This window comes from Poecilia reticulata, chromosome 2 (assembly GCF_904066995.2).
Source record: "Poecilia reticulata chromosome 2, P_reticulata-male-v2, whole genome shotgun sequence".
Taxonomy (NCBI): domain Eukaryota; kingdom Metazoa; phylum Chordata; class Actinopteri; order Cyprinodontiformes; family Poeciliidae; genus Poecilia; species Poecilia reticulata.
The window spans coordinates 28,899,478-28,916,438 of NC_088831.1; the positions used below are offsets into that span (position 1 = coordinate 28,899,478).

At 38.3% G+C, this 16,961-nt stretch overlaps 1 protein-coding gene across 6 annotated transcripts; it reads right to left on the reverse strand.

Annotated features, from left to right (window-relative positions):
- Nucleotides 1–314: 314 nt before the first annotated feature.
- On the reverse strand, nucleotides 315–16,692 carry glra2 (glycine receptor, alpha 2). 6 transcript variants are annotated; one of them, XM_017302931.2, is made up of 9 exons: nucleotides 15,052–16,502; nucleotides 14,363–14,484; nucleotides 10,453–10,664; nucleotides 7,742–7,965; nucleotides 6,007–6,089; nucleotides 5,760–5,897; nucleotides 5,453–5,667; nucleotides 3,344–3,493; nucleotides 315–1,748 (listed from the first exon to the last, which is right to left on the reverse strand). In XM_017302931.2, the coding sequence occupies exons 1-9, from the start codon at nucleotides 15,135–15,137 to the stop codon at nucleotides 1,476–1,478; spliced, it is 1,503 nt and encodes a 500-aa protein (XP_017158420.2). In that variant the 5' UTR covers nucleotides 15,138–16,502; the 3' UTR covers nucleotides 315–1,475. The 6 variants fall into 6 exon arrangements, with proteins under 6 accessions (XP_017158420.2, XP_081458883.1, XP_008398898.2 ...); XM_081602757.1 differs by having other exon boundaries at nucleotides 10,597–10,664; nucleotides 15,052–16,501; XM_008400676.3 differs by having other exon boundaries at nucleotides 10,453–10,520; nucleotides 15,052–16,499.
- Between the last annotated feature and the right edge of the window lie 269 nt (nucleotides 16,693–16,961).

Below are 16,961 nucleotides of genomic sequence, written 5' to 3' on the forward strand. Positions count from 1 at the left end.
CACCAGTCCATCATAGGGCGACACAGAGAGACACAGCAAAAACAACCATGCATACCCACATTCATACTTAAGGGCAACTGACCTAAAAATTATGTTTTTAGACTGTGATAGGAAGCTGGAGTACCCAGAGAGAACCCATGCATGCGGAGAACATGCAAACCCCATGCACAAAGATTCAAGGTCTGGATTCAAACAGGACCTTCTTGCTACAAGCCAACAGTGCTACCAACTGGCCACATTTAACAGAACCTCACGTTCAAAATTTTGAACTACTCTACTACTTTCTTATACATTTCAGGAGAGGATAAGATAAACATGATGCACAGTCAGTTTTATTGATATACAAGCCAGTAAATCATCTTTCTTCATGAATAACGTTTAAGAAAAGATATTTCCCAGGAGTGCAATTGCCATTAGCTGCTCTGTACTATGAATGTTGAATGAAGACTTGTTCTTCACTGCTGATTGCATCCATGAATACTCAAAGTGAAGGAAATAGTCTGCAGTGGAAGCTGAATAGGTTTACACAAAGATATCAATTTTATAAACATAACCTTTGAGTCGTTACAATAAATATTTCATTTAGCTAAATCTACAAAACAGAGTACGAAATATACCTGGAGTAATTGCCTGGGGTATAAATAAATATGCATATGACAACACAGAATAATGTACAATCAGAGTTTGCTTGCCCAGTTATACATTTGTTTAAAAGTCAGTCTGTGACAGCTTATTTAGTAAATCACTTCAAAAATGGAAGGCAGAAATTAAAAACACGTGAACAAATTTCACAACTTTGTGTGACATCAGTTATCCGTGAATACTTGTTAGATAGAAGCGTGAAAAAAATACAAGAGCATAGCACTTCATCCAAACCAAATCAAATATCTAAGGCTTCAGGTATTTCATAAAAATGGAATCTCCAGGCTCCTTCCCCAGATTTCCATCTCCTTCCTTCACAGCCGTACCTGAGACATGTGCAGCTCCTTAATATTTAATACATCTATACATGCTCTGCTTGCTTAGAACTTATTTTAGACAGAGAGGAAGAAGTGCCAAAAAACAATACTACACTATAAAACAGTTTGAACATCCTCAATAAGAAATTTTGCATCAAAAAGGTCTTTGAAGGTCTAAGCTAGCTACAGTCACAAACCCATGGAATGTTTCCTTCGTTGTAGAGATGCCAGGGCTGGGCGATTCAAGGGGGTTTTGGTCCATCTTCTCCAGCAGCGAACTAAGTCTGCATCAGATATTATGCAGCAGTACAAGAACAAACAAAGCATCTTTTTTCTCAAGAACCTTCACCTCACCAGATACAATAGCATTTGATCTTTATGACGCATGAACATTGTACATTATCCCTGAAAAAGCATCTCCATTGTCACCGTGGTGCCTCTCGGCACACGGTTTCCCGAGCATTTCTCAATTTGAGAAATGGGAAGATAAAACTTTATCAGCAGAGGGTTAAGTCATTACTGTTTGTGAACGTCTTCGTGTCGGATGATTTTATATGTGATCCAGTAGAAGACGTTGAAGATCAGAAAAGCCAGCGGGAAGGCCGCCCTGGAGATTGTGTCTATCCGCTTGGCTCTGTCCACAAACTTTTTCCTCATAGCGTCTATGTCCTTTGGAGTTGAAGGCTGGGGGTTCGTGGCGGGAACCGCATTCTTAACAGCCGAGCCATCCTTTGTTGGCATGCACTGGCTCATGTTGTACCCAGTTAAATTAAATCGGCCTTCATCTTCCTGAAAAACAAGGGAATATGTGGATGATGGCTGTATGTACGGCTCAAGTGTCGCGCTTTGCGTTTCAGTGGCCAGAGGCATGCATTTCTGTAATACAGTGATTATACATGAATGTTAATCACAAGATGTTACAAACTCTTCTAAATTAATTAGAATTCACAGGATAACCAGATGCACTTTAATGAAAAAGCAATGGTATGACTGCTGCAGGGGTTGAATCTTAATTTCAACCAAACAATATTAGCGCAACGCATCTCCCATTTCACATTTACCTGCAACTTTCTACAGTTGTACTAAAGCGAAGAATGGAGGCTGAAGGGCATGTCAGTAGCTTTCTAATAATTGCATATGCTCAGTGTTTATTTTAATGCCTTCGGTAAACACAACCCTCTTTCATAGAGAAATTAAAAGTTTTATGATGTCATTTTGATTAATATTTGAACGTCTGTGTGAACTATACACACTCACAATAAAGACACTGATTTTAATTTATCACTTACTTGACAAGTTTTGAATGCTGCATAAGGGTGTATAGAAGGGTATAGAGTTCACAGTGATGCTTCATTACAGCAAAGTAAACTTTGACATAACTCTCCCTTTTCCCTTATTTATGCTTAATAATGCCTAGCTATCTTGGGCTAAATGTCATAACCTCTCTGGTATAGGAGTGTATTTAAGTGTTTAAATAGTTCTTAGCTAAATTAAAGTCAGTTTAAGTTTATTTTGCAGGAAGCTCTTTAAAATGTCTGAGGCTTAGAAGTTTCCAACTTTCTAACTCTAAAAGTTTGATGTTGCTTTTGCTTATATTTATTTCCTGTTATTAGCGCCCCCTATTGCTCAGCCTTTACCTAACCTTGCAAAACGCTTTGTATTTACTTCACAAAGAAAAACATTCAATTTCAAGCACAATTTACTCAAGGTGTATTAAAGCAAATAATTACTTTTTGTCACAGAATTCTAAAAATATTCCCCCAGTGGAAAAACACTACATCAGGAAAAATCTAAATGCATGCGTTAATTCCAATAATATGAAAGATTTCACAGAAAAAGCCAAATAAAGAAGGATGACAGATCTAAAGTTGGTTGTGCTAACTGAACTAAAGCTAAAACTGCTATCTTAAGTTACAAACTTCTGATTAGAGTGGCAGGCTTCAAGATAAACTGTTAATTAGACAAACAAAGGTGTAGCCTTATTCAAGGATTATGTTTTTAAAAATAAACAACAAGGTGCTTTTGTGATTTATTCAAAAGGTCTTATTAAGTTCTGTACATAAATCACATTTTTGGGCCATTCATTTCCATGTAGCGTCGTCAGGGTGCTAACCTGATTTTTGGTATATTGTCTGGTAAATTTGTACCTTTTTGTGCTACGTAAACCTCTTCTTTTTGTAGCAAAATGGGATTGGCCTGCTCTTTCAGGTGCAAATACAAAACCTGCAGTCGTGTTGTAGCTGCTTTCGAAATACTTTTTCTTACTTTTTGAAGGTGATTTTGGTATGTAGATGGAAAAAAAAAACTGAGCCACAAAGTCAAACTGGTGTGCTCTAAAAGTGTCCTATGCAAACAGCAGCCTTGTGAAATCTTTGAAACCTTACCTTGTGATTCCTTCTTTGTCTTCGCCTCAGGCGGAGGAACTCTTTCTGTTGCCTGGAGACAAAATTAACCCCAGCATATTCTAGCAATGCAGCAAATACAAAGAGCAGACACACAGCCATCCAGATATCAATGGCTTTCACGTACGAGACCTGAGAGACAAAACAGATTTTCTTTGTTAGTCCCAACAAGGTGACAGCATCAACTCACAAATCAAATGCAGCATGAATTTTTGATTTCACTTCAAACTGTGATCCAGCTATGAAACTTAAATCAGAGTTTAATTTATATATTCACTTCATGCGCTGCAAAGTTTATTACAGATTTTGTTGGCTAAATGTGTCATTCAAATAAAAATAACTAAGCGTAGATATCTTAAGTGCTAGCTTGGAAGGTTTGCCTGGTTGCTGTTAATGTCAGTGTTAGACTGGCACATAACAATAGAAAAATAATCAGATATACCTCTAAATGCTGGTTTTGATCTGTAATTTTTGGAAAGTCTAGCATGACGTTTGCAGTTTTTCCTTCCCATCCCTGAGACCTCGCCTGTTCATCACGCTGAACGGCTTGTTCAGAAAGCAACTCAGAAATCCAAGGACCCTTAAAGGCACACTGAGTTATTGTTTCCACGAGTCAAAGCTCTCAAAAGCTCCTCTTGAAATGCTTATCAGCACGTCTGTGTTTTTCATGTCTTTCATGACGCCGGCTGTAGCCTTTGATAATGATGAGATTGATTGATCGCTGAGATCCAACTCAGTGTGCCAGAGGACTCTTCACAGTGAGTGTGTTGCCTGTTTTCCATAATTGAAAGTAGGCATTTGCAGTGTTGCTCTGCTGTTTGTAATGCATACATGGTCTCTGTGACAATCATCCAAAACCAATTATGATGTTGACTTCAGGGTACATTGAATGAGGAGTACAATCATTATAGTCTTGTTTCTGATTAACGATAGCCGTGTCATTTAAATAGAATATACATTTATTTGTTTTTTTATTGTGTCATTGTGATTGTATTTGCGTTTGTGTTTGAGTTGAGTTAGAGCATCTCTTCTGAAACATTGCTGCCATAGTTTTAAGTGTCATCAATATTCACTTAAATCAAGACAAAATGTGGTGAGTGCAACTGATCTATGCATTACAGACTTAAGTTCACATGCAGCAACTCCATGTTTTTTTTTTTTTTTTTTTGTTGAACCCTTTAGTGAGGTTTGTCTTGAAAGGTACTATATAAAAAAATGTTTACTTACTCACATATTTTTTGTAAAAACAGAACACTCATAAAACATGAGTGTTGCTTGATTGGTAAAATTCAGTGATCTGACATAAACACCCTGGAAAGGTTTCCATACGCTTATCACGACCACGACTGTCACATTCCTTTGACTTTTCAGTGATCAAAACATCAATGATCTTCAATTATTTTTTAAGCACATGGACTGACGGTACAAATTAGACTTTCACTTCTTCAATTTTCCTTCTCTCTTCTTTTAGACAAACCATTATTTCATGATGTGTTCAAATCTTTCCACGATGCTATGTAATCAGCTTATTCTATTGACAAGTCAGACAAGGAGAGAAGTTAATCAGACAAGCAAACAAAAGGCCAACTCTGGAAGAGCTGCAAAAAATCCTCAGAGGGGCAAGTGTGGGGGTTAGAAATCAGTTCATATACAACTATTGCTTGTGAAGTGTACAAAATTGGCTTTTGCAGAGAAGTGGTAAAAAGAAAGCAAGAAGAAGTCCGCCTCTGCCACAAGCTACGTAGGGAGGACAGCAAGCAAGTAGAACGTGCGCTAGTCGAAAGACATCCAAACGCAACCTTTTGGCCTTAAATGTGACAAAATGTAAACACTGTCCATTAACTTGAACACATTATTCCCACCATGAAACATAGTGATGGCAGTAGCATGCTACAGGAATGCTTTTCTTGAGATGAATGGATCTAAACACAAGGTAAGGAGTTTCAGGAGTATGAAAGGAAGACGATGTACTACAGCCACATGTTCTACTGGAAACCTTTATGTACCCCTGAATGACATTTTGCACTAAAATAAAAGATCTGCCACCCTGCATATTACTTGTGATGGTCAAAGAGAAAAATATAATTGTACCTTTGGAAGAGAAGCTCGAGAGCCAGAGCTTTGAGTGGTCATCGTAAGCACAGTGGTGATGCCCAATGCCACTCTTGCAGGAGCAGCATCCATATTTATCCAAAAAGACACCCATGAGAGGATGACGATGAGAAGTGAAGGAATGTACATCTGGATCAGGTAGTAGCCCATCTGTCGTTCCAGGTGAAATTTTACTTCGATGCAGGTGAATTTACCTGCAGCGTGGGAACAAATGTAATTCGATTAGACAAATGCAATTCAGAGAGGCTAGGTTAATTAGACAAGGTGTGCTTAGTTGCTTTCTGACCAGTGTTGTAATGCTTAGTGCAGTAGCCCAGCTCTTTCTCCTCCTTCATAATGAACTGAGGCAGGGTGAGTCCCTCTGACACCTGCACCGCGCCGTTCTCCAGCCACTCAAAAATCAGGTCATTCATGGTGTAGCCAACTGAAGGTAATAAATGATGGGAGGAGTTAAGATAAAGAGCAGATTTTTCATCAGAAGAGTCCAGAAAAAAAACAAAAAAAAAAACATAAGAAAAACATCAAATGCTCACAACTTTCCAGCTGCATCGTACAAGTTTGAACGTCCATGGGAAAGTTTTTCAGATCCATCGGACAGGACAGAATGAGAGTCAACCTGTGATATAAGAGAGGGACGTATTATAAAACAAGGTGGGTCCGGCCGAATATGTTTATGAAACCTTGAACTGGGGCCTCAACACATGATTTGACAATAGATTGAAGAATCACATTACTGTCCGTACATTTTTTTTTTTTTTTTGCAATCTCTGTATTGGGTCCGGTGAGAACCTCCGTTGTATCTCGTAAGATTCCCTTCAACGGGTTCCCATCACACTTTCATTACTGCAACTTATTGTTTCAGTGATGCATTGTGGTCGGCAGTCTGCCCACTCTGTCATTTCTCTCCTCTCCCCCCCAACTGAAGAGTGTGGTTAACCACCTTTCATTTCTCTCATTCACCTACTCTACCGCTGCACCTGTGCACCACGCAGCGCCGAGCTGCTCGCCAAATGGACTCAAAATTGATCCATGTTCCATTGCATCTCTGCTGAAAGAAATTGAATGGTGCATGTGACAGAGGTTGTATTGAAATAAGAGGTAACCTGTTTTCAAGTCTTGTACCTGGACTATGTTTACAGTTAAAGCCGAGAGACCCTATAAATGTCACACACACACACAGTGTAGTCTCTAAGCTTTTCTGTGCATACAGGCAAAAATAAAGGGGAAAAAACGTCTTTCTTTTCTTTTCTTTTAGATTTCCATCCAAAGCCCCTGACATGAGCTTGCCTTTTTCAATCTGAGCTCTTTTCAATGAAAGAATAATATGAATAAAAACAGCCTTAGAAATCCACTGATGTTCAACATATTTCAAAGAAGTGAACATAACAGATAAGATCAATTTAAAATGACATGCTTTACATCTTAGAGTCTTTGAAGTCTGAGGAAATTTAAGAAAAGCAGTAACTGAATGTCTTCTGGTGGAATGCACGCTGTGGAGGTTTTGGTTTATAAGGGATTGGATCATTCATTATTTCACTCAGAACTCTGAAACTCCAGCTAAAACTTAAATTAGTTGTAACTGCTAACAGTTCATCAGCTCTTAGGAATAAGAGGTTAAAATATGCAGAAATCTGTAATAATGTCTGAATAAAACAGCTATATACTTTAACTCACTAGATTCTCTTCTAAGGTGGAGGGGGCTTCATGTGGCCTGCAGGTTTTCATATTCTTTAATCTTTTCCACATTTTGTTACATTCAAACCACAAACTTCAATGCTATTTGTTGGTATTTTATGATTATGATTGCCCACATGAAGTGTATTATAAATATCCAATGGAAGAAACATGTATAATGACTTCTATGTTTTTCATAAATACAAATCGAAAATATATATATTTTTTTTATTTACATTTAGGCTCCCTCTCTACATCCGACTTTCCGATCAGTTCAACTTGCAAGCTTATATTGTTTCTAGCTCTGCACATTCAGAAACATCTTCCTTTGCAAAATAACTCCAGCCTTTCAAAGTTAATAGAGAGAGTCTGTGAACATCAGTGTTTATGTCTTGCCACACATTATTTGGATGATGACTGAGCTATTCTCCAGTCTCAAGTCTTGAGTTGGTTGATTTATCACATAAAATCCAAATAAAACTCACTGAAGTGTAAACACAGCAAAATATGAAAAGTCAAGGTGTGTGTGTACATGTGTAAAGCAATGCAGAGTACCTTTTTACAGCTCTGATATTTAAAATTGCTCAACTTCACCTGATGCTGTAAAGCACAGTTCCATCCTTGAAGATGCGCAGCAGCTTGTTGTCCGTGGTGACGTCGTGGAAGTTGGCCCCCTTCTCGTTGGCAAAGAAAAGATCTGGCTTCCATATGGAGTCCAGCATGGAAGGGTCGAGGTCGAGCGAGGAGTCTGGGTATTTACTATACGCCAGCCGTGGGTCATTCCACTTCTGCCGCAGGAAGATGTTCACTCTGTAATCCTGCAGAGACCACAAGCAGCTTTGCATATTTGCTGCGGAGCGATTTGGGGCTGAGAGAAATGCATGCTGGCGGTGGAAATACCAGTCGCACATTATCTTGTTTTTAATGTGCCTCTTTTTCAGCTAGAAAAATTATAATAATGATAATAACATAATAGTAGTTACAGTAATTCTGTTTTCAGATGCATAAAAATTTGTTTCTATCACTGATAAATAAGGGAATTTATCAAGAAAGCAGAACATTGTACCAAAGATTATGCATTACTTAAACTATGTAATATGTAGATTAACACACTCTGTCCACATTTACATCACAAACTCAAGAGCTTAATTTAAAATGTACACATACTCAAAACATACTTCAATATATTGTTTGAAAGTTTACATGCTATGATAGAAAATTATCTATTTGGATCATTTTCCAGGGTGGAATCATTTTTGTGAAACATGATGTTTGGGTTCACAAGTTTAGATTTACAAGTTATTTTCTCTAATCTACCCAAGTTAAATATTTTTAAATATATATGTACATTCACTGAATCATTTATTTAGTTAGTGACCACGATTGGAAGCCGCAGATATTTCCTCACTAGTACAATAAAAAATACTGGTTAGTCCAATGAAAATAACAAATGGGAAAATCTACGGAAGTGGTAGCTTAATTATGAAGGAACATTGGAAATTTAGAAATTCTTTTTGGAAGCTGTTTGTAATTTGGATATGCCATTTGGATGTACCAAGCTGAATCAAGTCCGAAAAATTACCCAAATATTAAACAAATTTGTTGAGGTGTTGTGGAATAACTCATGAACCAAAATGGATCAAATGTTTTAATCCACCGTAGACAAAACAGATGCGTTCCGAAAAAAACAACATTTTTGGGTCAAATGAGAGGCTGGTTTGCTTAAAGTGAAACTAGTTCGTCATTCAATGTGAATAGAATAGGAAAGAAGGAAAATTATCTCCAGATTCCTCAACTAGACTTTAAATGAACAGCCAGATGGTTGAACTTTGGACATCAGGAGGTATTTTAACAAGACAGTGGTCCCAAACTAACATGTTTGTGAAAAGGACTAGCAATATAATTGAGGAATAGCCAGAACTTCTATCTTTTTTATCAATTTGCAGATGATGCTTAAAACCTTATTCTGTGCCACAAAATCAACCAAAAATAAATTAGGTACAACATTTCTACTAGAAAGACCGGTCCTCCTGACTGCAGTTTAATCTTCAAGAATATTCAAAGATACAGATAAAATAATACAAGCTTGTTGATGGCAACAATACTCTTGTTGTTGAGGGGCAATAATTTACCAGATATTAACAGCAGTGTGTATTTATGTTTCAGTCTGCCATATATGGCTTAGACAAAGCCTTCAATAAATTCAACTTGTGAACCCATGGATAATGATCCCAGCCAGAATAAAGAACAGGTTGAACATTTCACTGAAAGCTCAATATTATCATAAGATTCATGCAAAGTTGGCAGATGTCATCATTTATCATTCATCATCAAGCAACAAAATAAATAATAAAATAGATAATTTCCACATTAACAAGCACACGTTTTAATTTAGTGAAGCTTAGAAACTTACAGTATTTGCCTCTCATCAAACACAGTTTTGCAACATCGCAACACAACACTGGACAATTAATGGAAAGGTCGATGAGTGAGCATAACTCTAAAAACATGTTTTGCATCAGAACATCCATCATCGAGGTGCCCATAGAGTCTTAATCATCCAAACATGTCTTCTCTTGATCAGATAGTGTTACAATTTGACCTAAACTGACCTTTTTCCATTGGTTTCTTGTCAGAATTAGCATTTATAGAAGGTAAATAAATGATGGATTAGTACAGCTGGATGAGGGGAGCTCTGATACTACAGTAAGTAGTATGAACTGTCAGAAAGCTCAGTTGCTCAGAGTAATTGATATGTCATGATGATGAAAAGCCCTTATGTTGTTTGACATTTCATCAGCATATTGGCGGTTCCAAGTATTTGCCATGCCTGTCTGAGGCTGTGTAATTCCCTGGCAGTTGCGCGTCTTCCCGCTCCCTGCACAAATTAACATTTTCCATTTATTATCTAAGTGGTTATTATCTCTCATTATGCGTCCTTTGATCTTGATTAGTTTGCATGTTCTCATAGATGCTATGTTTTTTGTTTTTTTCTCCCCCCATTTGACAAACGGATGCTTTAGTGCAAAGTTTAAAATTCCCTCTACCTCCTGCTGCTACTTATTGACTACGCTCAAACTAAATTACTTGTTTCAGTTTGTTGGAGTTCAGACGTGAGCAAACATGTTTACAAAGGGCCACATGGGGACAGAAATCAATACTTAACCCGCCAATTGAGTCGGTGATGATCATAAAAGATGCATGAATTAAATAAAGTAGGAAACAAAAGAGCACTGGGCAAAAACAGAATGATTCAATCTGGATTCCAGAGAAGAGGTCAGGGCTTCGCACAACACGCCACTCACCATAGTAGTTTCTGCTATTGAACCAAAGCTGTTGATAAATATGTTGCAGGTAACATTAACTGGTGGACCTGCAGGTTGAGGAATAAATAACACATTCACAAATCGGACAGGGAAGACGTCAATATAAAATCCAGAAGAACTCACCATCGTCGTCTCTGTGACAGAGCCGAAGCTGTTGATAAAAATATTGCATGTAACGTTTACAGGAGGACCTGTGAAATGGAATGACAATGACATGACAGGGGGAAACAAAGCCTTTAACCACATGTTTAAGCAGGGCCTTTGAGGTGAGAGTGAATTTCGGGCTGCTGCTTTGCCGTGTATTCAAACATGCATCAATACAACAAGCAGGCTTCTGTATGTCATCGGGGCGGTGGTAAGAGTTGTATGTGAAACTACTGCATCTGCTTTTTGGCCTCAATGCTTGACAAGAGCAATTAAAATGAAACTTAACATTATGATTGGTTATTAGCATTGGCTTAATGATGTTTGAAATGATGTCTAATGGAGGTAATCCTTTAGGGGTAATTTGTCGGTAACACATTGAATAGAGGATTCATGCACAGAGTCAAAGACATGCAAACACACAGAGTGGTGTGTCAGCTGAGGAATGAATTATCTGAGCAGCAAAATTTCCATGGACACCAAAAAGAAGCTGTTCTTATAATACAGAGGCTTGCAGTAGTATTCACACCCTTATCACATTTTGTCACATTATAACCACAAACATCAATGTATTTTGTTGGGATTTTACGTAGTGGATCAATACATAGATGTGACGTGAAAGGAAATTGATACATGGTCGTCCACTTGATGTTTCTATGAAAACACAATACTGTCCCTTTGAAGTGGTGTGCAGAGACAATTTTGTATCACACATACATGTAATATACATGTAGGCCACAGAGTTCAGTGTTGGTCTCATCTCACAAGCAAACCCTCTTCCAAACATTTGTTTGTCCACTTTATTGGCTTGTAAAAAATAATAATAATAAAAAAATACTTCAAAGGGACTTCTAAGGACTTTTTTTAAACAACGTATTTCTTCTTGCCTGTCCTCCGTCAGGCCCAGATTTGCTGAGAGCATGATTAGCAGCTGCCTTGTTGACAGAATTTCCCTCCTGAGCTGTGGATCTCTGCAGCTCCTCCACAATTACAGTGGATCACATGGCTGCTTCTCTGAATAATGCTTCACTTGTTGGGCTTGTCCAACAAATGGAGATGAAAATGCAAACAGGTGGACTCTGTCTGCTGATGAGATGGCTTCTGAAGGCAATTGAATGTAGAGGATGTTATATTATCAGAGGAAAGGGGGCTTAATAAGAATACACACCAGATTTTTATTTTTATTTTCTTTTTAGATTTATGCAACACATTTTGAACTATGAACTAGTTTTCTTTCCGACATGCTGTCACGTTATATCCAGATGAATTGTATCCAGTTTGTGGTTATAGCATGAAAAAAGAATACTTGAGGTACTCCTTGGTGCTGCAAATATAAGTTGGGGTTATGATCAGTAAAAAAAAAATCATCAAATATATCAAAATCACCATAAAATGTTCATTTGTAGTAAATTAACAAAGCAAATGCATTTGATAGTGAAAGGTCATGCTTCAATTCTAAACCATCAAATAAACATATTCTCTACAACAGAATAAGGAAATCTATCCTATATACTCCAATAGGGAAGGTAGTTTTTCTCTGAAACTCCCTGAACTAAAATATCTTTGCAAGACTTGCATTACGAGTCACAGCAAATCTTTCTCCCCAAGCTGATAAGTGAAGTTGTAAGCTCTTCCTACTGCCTTTCCCCTGTGTTTTTCACATCAATATTTCATGGTTCTCTGTATTAATATTTGCCTCTGTTTGTTGTCAAGTTTCCACATTTTTACAGCAGAAAGAGGTAACTGGCAGCAGCTCCTCATAACAAACTCGGCATTGGAAATCTAGGTCAGCCTCTTTAGAAACACGGTTCGACACTCTTCAAAGTACGTCTAGCAGTTTCATGAGCAAAAACTAACTGTTTACAGCACAGCCGCTTAATGTGGATTTGTTGGTTTTCTGACTGCAACATGTGAAGCTCTATGTGTTTAAAACAGAGAGAGAACCCCGCTCTCACGTCCATGCATCTTCTAGCATTACAACAACCAGGTTAAAATCAGCAAAATTGATGTTTTATGTATCAATACTACCTAAAAATATAACAATTCTTCTTATCGTCTCATATGTGTCACAGAAATCTTGACATGTGCCAGATTCCCCTGAGAGACAAAGAATATATGGCATACAGGAATTAAATATTCATACCCTCTTTCATGTTTTTTTTTTCAGTTAAAAACTTTGACTCTTTTTATTCAGAGTTTATGTCATACACAAACACAGTGCAGTGGATAAAAGTCAAGAAGAGAAACAAACAAGTAAAAATCTGAAAACGTGTGATATCATTTAGTGAGTGCTTAGCTAGCCTGAGTTATTACTTGGCAAGACCAACTCACTGCATTTACAACTGCATATGTTCTGTTGTACCACCAACAAATCGGAACATGTTTCCACCATATTCAGAGCAGAATAGCTAAGGCTCAGTTAGTGTTATCAACAAATTTTAAGAGATTCTCTATTAGAAGTAAATCTGGACTTTGAGTAGCCATATTAAAAAGCTTTTATTTAAACTAGTCCATTGTAGCTCTTAAAGCTTGCAGCTGTGAACTTCTTCACAGTTTTATCCCTGAGCAGTCGGATATATTCCTTGTTCTTCATGATGCTGGTTGCTCACAAATGTTCTCTGCTTGACCTCTGAGGTCTTCACAAAACAGCTGCATCCATGCTGAGATTAAATTGCATGCAGGTGGGCTCTATTTACTATAGTCGGTTGAACTGAATTGTGTTAAGTAGCTTTGGATTAAACGGAAATAATTTTTTTTTTAAAAAGAGGACCACACTATGTGGATTGTATAATTTTAGTTTCACCTCAATAATGTGCTACTATATGTTTGTCTGTGACGTAAAAATTCCAAGAAAAATGTGAGGTTCTATATTGTTGTGACCCTGTGAAGGGCTGGTGACCATGTCTACACCACCTCTTGCCCTATGACTGCTGGAGATAAACACCAGTCCCCTGTGACCTTGCAAGAAAACCGAGGTACAGACAATGGATTGTGCTTTTCCCCTTCCTGTATTTTCAAGCTGCTTTACCTACTGGAGTCCATGGACTGTAACAAACAACATCCCAGGTGACCCCAGAAGCTAAGAGTGGGCCTTAGCCCCCCCCCCCTTAAGTGAAAACTTTGCTCACTCAAAACCATTCCAATGACAGAAACTGTGTGTGTCCTCAGCATCAAAGCAACAACAGCAGCAGAGCCTGCAGTCTAGCCACTGGGGCACCATCAATCGTCTAGCCAGCATCCCTGTCTGAAGTGAGAATGTGTCTTATTTCTGTGTTGCTGGGATATTTCCAGCTCCTGATTCTGATCTCACATTTAATAAAGGTGGATATTGAATTTTAGACAGCTTTCAGATAAGAAAACCATCATTGAGTGGCACAGTGTGGACTGTGATTAAATCTAAGCAGGGTCCTCGCTGTTACTGTTAATTGAAGTGATTGATTGTTGCCTCCGAGTTGCTTGAAGCCCAGTTCCTTGGCAACAGATAGTATCCAGTACGTAACTGGTTAAAAAGATTAGTGTTTACACTTACAGTGGCATTTCTGTGGCTATTTATAGTTCTCAAAATGTGGGAAGTGAAATGTGTGTGCGTGTATGGGTGTGTGGGGGTGTGTGTGTGTGTGTGTGTGTGTGTGTGTGTGTGTGTGTGTGTGTGTGTGTGTGTGTGTGTGTGTGTGTGTGTGTGTGCGTGCGTGCTTGTGTGTGTGTGTGTGCGTGTGCGTGGAGACTCATTTGGTTGCGAACAAACCTTTGAAATTGGGTCTAATTCGTGCATCATACCCGGACGTGCGACCCATTAAGGAGTCCAGAAAGTCTGATGGAGACATGTTGGAGGAGGACCTGGAATCGTACTCCTTGGCGACCACAGCTCTGGAAAGCACACATGGTGAAGGGGAGGGGAGGAAAAAAAAAAACACTTGATCAGAAAGAAGTCGCAGCTCAGAAAGCAGGTGTTAAACCTTATCGGTGTAGCCCAGGAGCTGCCTGGGAGTCAGAGGCGCTCACAGAAAACGTGTGAGTTGCAGACACACACGCACACAGACGTATATTAAGCTATCAGATGTGATTTCCCTTCCGAAACAGGACTAATCTGTTCATAACACGAGATTCCCACAGAGATGCATAAACGTGCAGGTGGAAGCGGCAAGAAATTTGCAGCGATGGCTCAGCAATTAATACAAGCACAAAAAACAATTCTAAATATTTTAAAATTTAAAATCAAATTAAACAAAAATAACACTATTTTATGCTTTATCATTTTTAGTTCGTCAAATAGTTGAGTTAAATTGGGTTAAAGAAATAAATGAGTCTAAATATTTCAAATAATTACTGCCTTTTTTTTTTTACTTCAAAATAACAATAACAATAAAACTCACTCGCAGTGAAAAACAAACAAACAAACAAACACACACACACACAAAAAATCTAATTTCTTACCTGAAGTTGCTCATCTCCAGGAAGTATGTGAAGATAGCTGCTAAAACCTTAAAGAAGGATTGTTTCATTCCCGGTGGTTTCCCCATGTGCTTCACTTTTCTATTCTATTTCTTCCATATGGTTCACATCAGTCAAACACATAATCCAGACGGGAACAGCGGCGTTCTCCTCCTGACCAAGTCGTTGGCGTTTGGGCTGTCTCGGGTCACGCAGAAACGCGGGAGACATTCCTCAAAACGGCCAAAGATCATAGTTCAGTTTCACAGAAAAACTCCAGCACACAAAATCAAACTGCTCGAAGCAAACGCGGGGAGAAACATCAGTCCTTGGGGTGGGAGGGGAAACAAAAAAAATAAAAATAAAAAAATAAAATAACCGTCGAAATTATGTTAACTCCAAGACGCGTCAACTTGCAGCTCCTCTTCAGGCGGCGGATTGAGATCTAAAAAAGCTTCGACCTGCTTCCAGGCTTGCTGGCATCTATGAAGTGAAACCGTTTTCAGGTGAGAGGGGCTGCCAAGGAATGAGACAGGAACGCCTCGTTTTTTCCTTCTTCTTTTTCTTCTTTCAGTTCAGCACTTGGACAGCTCCCGGATTCTTTACGCGCAGGCGCAAGGCATTTAAAAGTGACGAACGTGAGTTGAGTTCGGATAAATCTAATAAAGGAGCGAGGTAATCACCAGGAATATATGGGAACTTGCCTCCAGCGTGTGTTTCACGGTGATTGACGCTCGCACTTTTAAATGCTGAGTTCCCCCCCCTCCTCGTGTGATTGCTTTGAAAGGGAAACTCCCAGTGCGCGCAACCGCGTATCAGAACTGAACGTCTTTCTGAGGGAATATTTCGCGTTTTCAGGTCAAAGTAAAGATACGAATTTTTGCCGATTCTGAGTGGGGATTCTGTCGATTTCATTTACAGTGTTTGTATTTCAAAGGTGCAGAGATTGAATGGTGAGTTATTGCTCCCAGGGGGGTTTCACTGTAACAGAGGATTGACTGGCCGCGCTCTGACTCCGTCCTTGACTGTGTTTTCTACAAACCGTGCATGTTCCCCCCCGCCCCCTCCTATATTGGAGTGTTCAGAGATTGCAAAAGGTTTCACAGAATTTCACTTGGGAGCCCACTCCCATCTTCACTCCGCACACTGACATTGATCGAGATTTATCTCATTAAACTTGAAAATGATTGAAAACTAACATTACATTCAACAAATAGAACTCAGATTATGTAGATTCATTGCACACGGGTGATATATGTAGTTCCTTTAAGTTAGATTGTCAGAGTTTACAGCTAATGAAAGCAAAGAATTCATATTATCAGAATATTTTACATTACATAAAACATTCATAGAAACGATTTCATACACAGAAATGCTAACACTGTATGTCCTTGTATCTTACTGTACGGAATATGCACTCACAATCAATTATAGTTAATTCATGATTTATTATAAGGGGCAATAACTTTTCTACATTGGGGCACGTTGTTCTGGGTAGCATCAATAGATGCAAATAATTCAAAACTATTGTTTGTATTTGATCAGATTGGCTTTTCTTTATGTGATATTACAATTTACTTGATAGTCAAAAACATGTAAGGGTCTCAAAACAATAAAAGGAGAGATCTTCAGTGTAAATTCACGCAGAAGTCTCACCCAACCCCTCACAGACAAAGTTAAGACCAAAATTATTCATACCTCTGGCAGATTTAAGGATAAAGTGATCTTGTAATAGAACCAACATGTTACATGTTTGAGTTTTCATAATTGACTTTTTAAACTTAAAATGTTTAAGTTTATATCTTGCATATCTTGCATATATCTTATGCAAGATATAGGATTTTGACATAAAGTCAATTCATTCATTCATTCATTCATTCATTCATTCATTCATTCATTCATTCATTCATTCA